Below are 8,944 nucleotides of genomic sequence, written 5' to 3' on the forward strand. Positions count from 1 at the left end.
TGTTTTATTCTTAAAAGGATTAGATCCAACAAAATACTTATATTGACTGATTAAATACGAAAAAGATCGCCTTAAGGCGCTACATTAAATGTCCAGAAATTCATGAACTATATTGCATGTGTTTACACTACTATGGAAGTAGGTGCGTTTTGGTAGATTGCAATGGAGAATTTGTCTAAGAATTACACCTTTTTTTTTTTTTTGGTTATAGGTGATGGGATCTCTCTCTCTCTCTCTCTCTCTCTCTCTCTAATTTTAAATCTAGGGAGAATCAGACATTTTAGCCTTTGGTGGCCATGGTTTGGCGACACCAGAGATCAATATATGTTGCTGAAATGGTGAAGGCCAGGATTTTGAACATTTTTATTTAGGGAATGGATTTTGAACAAAATGGTGTCTAAAAATACAAAATAATAATAATAATAATAATAATAATAATAATAATAATAATAATAATAAAATAAAAAAATAAAAAATAAAATCTTAGGTTTCATCTATCATTTTATGTCTATGTTTTTAATTTTTTTTTTATCAGCAGACAAAGTGAATATATAGTATAAATTAGAGTTATAATTATTCCTTAACGATATCCCAAACATGCATGGAACATATCGCTCGGTGATATGGAGGAACGGAAGAAAAAAGGGCACAAGGCGTAGGGGCTAGATGATCCGGTTAGGAAGAGATATAATAAGTTGGAGAAGATGTCTGTACTGATCAATTAAGCTCTGTTTAGATTGAGAGATGAGATAGAATAAAATGAATTAAAATGATTTATAAGTAATAGTGAATAATAATGAGATAAATAAACTCAACTCAACTCATAATTCAAAATCACAATTAATTTTTCGATGTGCTTTGTTTTTTCAGACATGCTTTTTAAGGCAATGGCATGATACCAAAGATCATCGTTTACATGCTTTGGGCGGGGGTATAACTGTAGAAGAATATGCCCACGACACTGTCCATGATTGCAAAAAACATAAATAAAGTGGCACAACGTAAATAAAATAAATAAAAAGGTTTGGCCACCGAGAAGAGAAGGGAAGAGAAGAGAACCGGAATTTTGGCGACCAAGAAAAAAAGCAATACGGGATTTGCTCCATTGCTCAATTTTGCTCTATTGAGCTAGTGCTACTTCTCCTCCTGAGGCCCTTTCGTTTTTTCACTGGGAAATGGAAAACCAGAGTGTGAACGGCATCGAAGCCGCGAAAATCTCTGTCCTCAATTGTATGGATCTCTCTAATCCTGACATTCACCAATCCGTTTCGTTGCTCAAGCAGGTGCATGTCCCCCTTCAATTTCCTAAAAGAAATTATTTATTTCTGATATTTTTTTTTTTTTGCAGTTTTTTTATAATTTTTTTTACTATTCTGTTCTAGGCGTGTTTGGATTCGGGATTTTTCTACGTTGTAAACCATGGGATAAGCGAGGAATTCATGGACGAGGTTTTCGCACAGAGCAGAATGATGTTTGGTCTGCCATTAAGCGATAAAATGAAGCTTTTAAGGAACGAGAAACACAGGGGCTACACCCCTGTTCTTGACGAGATTTTGGACCCTGAAAACCAAGTTTACGGTTTGTTTTTGTTACCCATTTCCACTTTTGTTTTAATTATGTTGGTTCTTATTTCTCCATGATTTGTTGCATGCTTGAAATAGGAGATTACAAGGAGGGATACTACCTAGGAGTGGAAGTAGCTGAAGATGACCCTGCAGCTGAAAAACCTTTTTATGGGCCAAATGTTTGGCCTGCACCAGGTAACTCAGTCCTACAGGAGCTCGATAATTTTGAAGGAATACTTTTTTTTTTTTTTTTTTAATAGGTAAAAGTTAAATTCTACTTGGGGACTCAAGTAGACGATTTCTCATTGTTCTTTCATGATTCATTATAATAATGATAATAAAGATTAAAGAATCAAAAAAGTAATTACCCAAAATATATTTTTTATTGTGAAAATAATGCAATAAAAAAAACGAATTTTCCATTTCATAACTATAATTACTACATAGATTTTCATTATTATGAAAGCTTAATTCTGCCAGACTTCGTTTGAAAGAAAGCTGCGTTGATGTTTCATTTATGGCTCTTTCTTTCTCGTGGTTCTTTTGGCAATTAAAGCCGGTCACTTTTTTCCCCTTTTATGGGTTTTGGAAAGTATATTATCGAATATTGAACTTTATCTTATTTTCATTTTATTTATTTATTTTTTATTTTTATCTTTTAGGACTATTGCCTGGATGGAGGGAGACAATGGAGAGGTTTCATCAAGAGGCTTTGTAAGTTTTAACAAACATAAAGTTTCTATGATGGCACAATTAATAAAGTCTTTATATACAAGCAGTATGTGTAATTAAAAACAAAGTAGAATCGATTATTGAAATATACTTACCTCTTATTTTCCCCTCTTTCCTTTTGCTTTGGATAATTCATGCTGTATAGGCGCATATGTATCAACCTATCAATAATGGAACTGAAGATAAGAGTAATGTCTAATGGGGATGAGAGTAACCTTTTGTTAAAGTTTGTATGATGGAACAATTAACAAAGTCTTATATAGAAGCAGGATGTGCAGTTAAAAACAAAGTAGAATCAATTCTTGAAAGCTGCATACCTCTTATTTTCCCCTCTTTGCTTTAGTTTTTGATAAATCATGCTGTATAAGGGCATACGTATCAACCTATCAATAATGGAACTGAAGATAAGAGAAATGTCTAATGGGGATGAGAGTAACCTTCTGTTAGTGAGCATGTTGCTACACAAATTATGGTGGGCCCAAATTACAGCGTTCAGGGTTTTCTAACTATCCAAAATGTAAATAGCTTTTGTTTTGAACGTGAAGATGAGGGTCTGACTTAATTACCAATTGCTATAGGCAGTGTGTGAATGACAGTGTGTGCCTAGCAATCCTAAATTATTGTGTTTATGTGATTTTGTTAACCACACATATGTGGGTTTTAAACACTGAACCCATTCTTAACTGTTTAATTTATAGTGGATCAATTTTCTCTAGAATGGCTGGCATTCAAGGATTCAGATAGTATGAGTTATGAGCTATATATTTCATTCTTGCCTTTTGAATTGATTCCTTATGTTCATTCAGAAAGGTTTCAAGAGCAGTTGCCAGGATAATAGCTCTTGCACTTGATCTGGAGGTTGATTTCTTTGACAGGCCACAAATGCTTGGCGAGCCAATTGCAACCTTGCGCTTATTACACTACGAAGGTTGAATTTAAGTTCTGTTCTTGAAGAAAATGTTGAACCTGGCCTTGTTGTGCTGTTGCTAATCTATGGTAGGGTTGTTTTAGGTCAAGTTTCTGATCCCTCAAAGGGAATATATGGAGCTGGAGCTCATTCTGACTATGGTTTGATTACCCTTTTGGCAACAGATGACGTCGTAGGTCTCCAAGTAAGAATCCTGTGACGATGATTTTTTTAAGGGTGATTTTTTTTTAATGTGATTGGCTATTGCAACCATATTACTTTTGCATCCAGATATGCAAGGATAAGGATGCTAAACCTCAGATATGGGAATATGTGCCGCCATTGAAAGGGTGAGTAACTGTAGCAATTTTGGAGGTTGAGATTCTTCAATTCAAAACGAATTGAGTCTGGTTGATGCATAAATGCTTAAGTTTAGTTTCTTTTGGTTAAACATTATTCTCAAATTTTGTATGAGTTCTATCAATTCATATTTCTGAACAAACTTGATTCTTAGTTCCTTGCCACTTAATTAAATATTATTATTCTTTTCTTACTTATCAAACAATATATATATATATATATTTTCTCGAAGTCCCATCATATTTCTTTTGATAAGTTGAGCTCTCCCATCTTGCATATCAATTATTAAGTTTTCTATACACTGCGATTTTTAATTATAAGAAGATTGTGTGTTAAAGATAACAAATGTAGATACAATTGCTTCCACTTCAGTGTCATTATAATTTTCTTCTACGTTGTTTTTCTGTTCTGAAGGATAACATTCTAGAATGCCACATTTTTGTTGCACATTGTCCAGCTGCAATCCTAATTAACATGCAGTAAATATATTTTGACATGCAAGGTATTTATGTGAAAAATGTAATATGGATATTTATATCGGTATGGTGACATTCTTTTTCTGTTGTTTATCTTTGACAGAGCATTTATAGTGAATCTTGGTGACATGCTGGAGCGCTGGAGCAACAGTATTTTCAAGTAATATAGATCTCTTAGCAGTTGCCTTGATCGAAGTTGCAGACTCGCAGTTTTATCCCATATAAAAAATAATACCGTTTCTAAAGAATCGTTGCAGTGCATTTATGTTCCCAAATTTTTTTATCCTTAATGGCATCTAGCATTTAGTTGTGATGTCTGACTGTTGTTTTTGCCATAGCCTAGTCTGATGGTGGCTTTCATTGATGTTGGAAACACTTCTTATCTTCCAATATGACATATGGAGAAGTTTCCCCCATCTAGAATTCTTAGATATGATTTGAAACATGAGCTTAAATGGAAAATCTAAACTTAAAATAACTCACTGGATTTTACAGAGTTAAGTACAAAAACAGTCTATGGGTTTTACACATTTATCTTTTCACTCATTGGATTTTCATATCAAACCTAAAGAGTGAACCAATAAATTGAAAACCCAAGTAGTGAAAAGATAAACATGTAAAACTTAGGGACTTTTTTTGTACTAAACCCTATATAAAATGTATTTTCTATGACATTTGTATCTCCAATGAAAGAAAAAAGACATTATTCAATCTCATATCAGAACAAATTGCAGCTGTAAACTTTAAACTGCTGACGAATTTTATTATTGTGCCAGAAGTGGTGATTATACTGAGCTGTTAAATGTTACTGTTAGGAGAATTTGCATTCCAGATTGAAGCTTGTAGGGTATAGATTTTTCCCAATACATCATCCTTTCCAAGACGGTAGTCATGAACATTTTTTTTTTGAAGTACGACAGTCATGAACTTGCAGCTGCATTGCCATTGCTGCTTTGTTTTTCTCTTTATATTTACATAAAAAGAATTATTACCATTCTATGCATTTCTCAGGGCTTTGGCCAAATCCATAGGTTGCCCCCCATTTTCTGTGAAATTCCTAACCCTTGGATGACTGAAATTTTGTTACTCAGGTCCACCTTGCACAGAGTTTTGGTGAATGGTCAAGAGAGATACTCTGTAAGGCCCCTGTTTTTAATTTTATTGTCCTTTCTTTTTCAAATAGTCTTTTGAAGGCTCACCACGAGCTTTCAGATGATCCACAATGATGGGTCACCAGTTTTATAATGTCACTATATAAATTACTCAACTTTATCTTTTATATGTTCTCTGTTACTATTTATTGCATTTATCTGGATTTATTTGCACAATAGGACCTATGTTACAATTGGCACTTACATTTTGGCCATTTGAAACTTTCACTACTTGGATCTCCTTTGAAGTGTTCCCCCTATTAGTGAAAGAATCAGTTATAGTTGTGGCCACCGGGAAGGCAAACTGGGGTTGTTTAGAAATCTGAGATCAAGTGTTCTCCACACTCTGTTATTTTACCAAGCCAATTCGACTGTCAGTAATATCAATATCTATAGTGCACAAGTTTCATGCCCTCCACTATTGCTCTCTCTCACTAGCCCCTGGTGACTTCTCCCTTGTTTCTGAATCTAAAATAAGACACAAAAGAATGTATTTGACTTCTTGCTGTTTCAAAGAACAATCCCTATGTCTTGTTGCATGAGAAAGCAGCTGGGTTGTAAATGAAATTGTTAACTTGGTGAGGGGCTCTAATTCGTTGCGGATATCTTTCAATCTTATTCATGTTATTATTGGATGACATTTTGCTTCCAAATATTTAGCGACTTGCTTATTATTATTTGCATAAATGCATTTTCTTTTGAAAGCGGTCCTTAGTACGTATATCTCATTTCCATTTTCCTGTGGCAGATTGCATATTTTGTGGAACCAAGTCATGATTGTCTTGTTGAGTGTTTGCCAACATGCAAGTCAGAAAATAATCCTCCCAAGTAAGTTTGTATTCACACAATGTTTTTATTTTCTGTTTGAACTTAAAATGTATATTTTTTTTATTCTCTCCCACACACAAAGTGAATGGGCACTGTGCTGTGGGTTTTTGTCCAGTGATTGAAATAGAAGAAACAAGTAAATGAATTCTAAAAGGATGCACAATTATTGAAAAATATGGACTACACATGATTATTTAGACTTTTAAACTAAAATTCTAAAATATATAAATCATGAACCCTAAAATCCCTAATCCTAATCCACTCAGGGGTGGCCACGACTAGAATCCGGAGGACCACCCCCACCAGAGGTGTCCTAATAGCCATTCTGGGTTTTTTTTCAAGTTTTAATTTTAATTGTTTTAATTTTGAATGTGTAATCTAGTATGGGTGTTGGTATTTTATCATCTTATAGAAAGCTGACGTAAAAGAGGGATGTCCTAGTTGAAATTAAATTAAAAAAAAAAGGGTAAATAAAAGCGCCTCAAATTGCTGATAACAGGGTGACACAGATGGATGAGCTTCACTTTTATGGCAGAAAATTGAATATTTTAGTTTAATAATATTTTTGCTGCAGTTTTCTTCTAAAATTTGTATATCACTATGCAAGTAACTTTTTTTCTTGCCTTCAATGGTCCGGCATTAGCTCTGCTCTTCAAGTGTTTATTATCATGAGATGCAGTGATCACAGCTATTAAATAAACTATTTTCTATTATTCTGTTGTAAGGATCAGGTGTTTCGATTATGAGATCCTTAAAATGCTCCCTGGCTTCTGTTTAAACTCGTACACATTCCTCATTTGCCTATGATGTTAAATTTCTAGATCATCCCAAATGGTGCCTGAATAATTAGCTGGCAGTTATAAATGTGGTATCATTAGCATGAATTTGGAAATATCATAGACTGCAATTTAAATTCTCAACGTACTCTTGTAATTCTGTGTTGCATTTCTCTGTTTTGCCAGGTTTCCTCCTATCTTATGTCAAACTTACCTCAGCCAACGCTACGAGGACACTCATACTGATCTGAGTATATACAACAAAACTGAAGCTTAAGTTTCGCCCCAGGACGCTGTGGGAGATCTACACACCTGAGCAGCCAGAAATTTATTCTACCAAATCAAATTCGAACGATATAATCAGACCAGTAGAGGTTTCTACATAGATTTACACTTGTTTTTACATGTTTTCTATATTATGTTGCTTTAGGTAAAATCATAAGGTAGGTTGGCTATGTCGGTGAAGAAAATGTCGATTCCGGATGTGTAACCGTGCTATTTTAGAATTTCGGTGGGCCATTATTAGAGATATGGTGTCAGGTGTGTAACAAACGGATGTATATAATTAGTTATTGGAAAACCGTTTGGGGCATCCTCAAGCCATTTTCGGATTTTCGCGTGCATGGGTGCTGTCCTTATGACATGGTCCACAGGACCACAACATGCCAACTCTGGTCTAGTGCCCCACATATTAAGAATGAACAGTACTTATTGGTCGAGTGGAAACAGACCATTCTTGATTTCATTTTCAAGGGCATGCGCAACACCGCTTGGGGATGAACCTGGACTATGTTTTCGTTAAGAGAAGTACAATCTTGCAAAATAAACTTATAAATCAACGTAATTTCATAAGATACGTTAGATCTATTTTAAAATTGTTAAGAGTATATAGTTGTAATTAATGTAACTTATGAGGGTATAGTTATCATTTGCATGTAGTATGTATATGTTGTTGAACATCAATGAATAACAAGTATTCTCTCTCTATGTTCGATTACATGGTATCAGAGAGTTGAGTAGTCGGTTGGAGGTGGTTGTGCGACAGAGCTAGTGGTGGTTAGTGGTGGTTAGTGTGGTATCACCATCGTTGTCTGTGGTGGTTAGTGTGGTTTTTCATTTTTCTTCTTGTTGGCGGCTGGTAGCTTTTTCAAGGTGTTTTCGGTGACCTCAGGTGTCGTCTCTAGTATTGGGCACCATAATCAAGCTCGTTGGGCTTGTTTGTGCACTCCGGTGAGTTTCTCGTCGTCATCGGTTGCCAGAAGGTCTGTTTATCACTGAGGACGTCGAAGTCTCGAGGTTTTTAGTTGCAGGTCTCAACTATCGAATCCTCAATTGCATATGCCCCCAACCTGGAGTAAGAGCTTATTCCTATCTGGAATAACACCCATTTGGTAACAAGAATACGGTAAACTTAGCTTCACTTATCCTCATTTAGGATAACTTATTCCTGTTTAAGGTCAGTTTTGAAGCCGGTACTGGTAATAACCGAGATATACCTGATACAGGCCGATATAATCCGATACATGCCAGTTTAGTCCCGATACATCCTGGTTCAGACTTGAAACAAATGAGTTCATACCCAAAACATACCAGTTCAAACCCGATACAGGCTGATTTTACTTCATACAGATCCGAAATTTGGGTTCTTAAGCAGAGTTTCTAGTTTTCCAAACTGTATTTCTCAGGTTTTCATCCATATTTCATATTCTGTGTGGATTATGTCTCCAAGTTGAATTGTTGTGATACTTTTCTCCATGACAAATAAATTTGAGTCACTGTCTCTTGAACCAAACTTTAATATGCCTATGACTTTAGTAAAGTTGAATGGAAAAAACTATATATTGTGGTCAAAATCTATTGTAATTTTTTTGAAAGGCAAGGGACTTCTTTGTATCTATTTGGTTGATCCAATGCGTAACTCAACTAGTTTTACATTTGCTCAATGGGAGCAAGAAGATGCTCAAATCTTGTCCCTGATGTTAACCAGTATTGAGCCTAATATTTGCACTAGCTTAATACATTTTGACATCGCTCAAGAGGTATGAAGGCATCTCAAACAGATGTATTCGGGTACTAAGAACATAACCCATATTTATGAGTTGTGTCATCAATTCTTTGGGTTGGGACAGGGTGCTTTGGGCTTGAAAAA

The 8,944-nt window shown here is 35.0% G+C and overlaps 1 protein-coding gene across 1 annotated transcript; it reads left to right on the forward strand.

Moving 5' to 3' along the window:
• Positions 1 to 1,006: 1,006 nt before the first annotated feature.
• Positions 1,007 to 7,369, forward strand: LOC121251086 (2-oxoglutarate-Fe(II) type oxidoreductase hxnY-like). Its single transcript, XM_041150400.1, has 11 exons — positions 1,007 to 1,283; positions 1,383 to 1,578; positions 1,662 to 1,760; positions 2,228 to 2,279; positions 3,104 to 3,225; positions 3,309 to 3,409; positions 3,496 to 3,554; positions 4,144 to 4,200; positions 5,132 to 5,177; positions 5,940 to 6,019; positions 6,982 to 7,369. The coding sequence occupies exons 1-11, from the start codon at positions 1,176 to 1,178 to the stop codon at positions 7,070 to 7,072; spliced, it is 1,011 nt and encodes a 336-aa protein (XP_041006334.1). The 5' UTR covers positions 1,007 to 1,175; the 3' UTR covers positions 7,073 to 7,369.
• Positions 7,370 to 8,944: the final 1,575 nt, after the last annotated feature.

The sequence above is a fragment of the Juglans microcarpa x Juglans regia genome, chromosome 2D (genome assembly GCF_004785595.1).
Source record: "Juglans microcarpa x Juglans regia isolate MS1-56 chromosome 2D, Jm3101_v1.0, whole genome shotgun sequence".
NCBI lineage: Eukaryota > Viridiplantae > Streptophyta > Magnoliopsida > Fagales > Juglandaceae > Juglans > Juglans microcarpa x Juglans regia.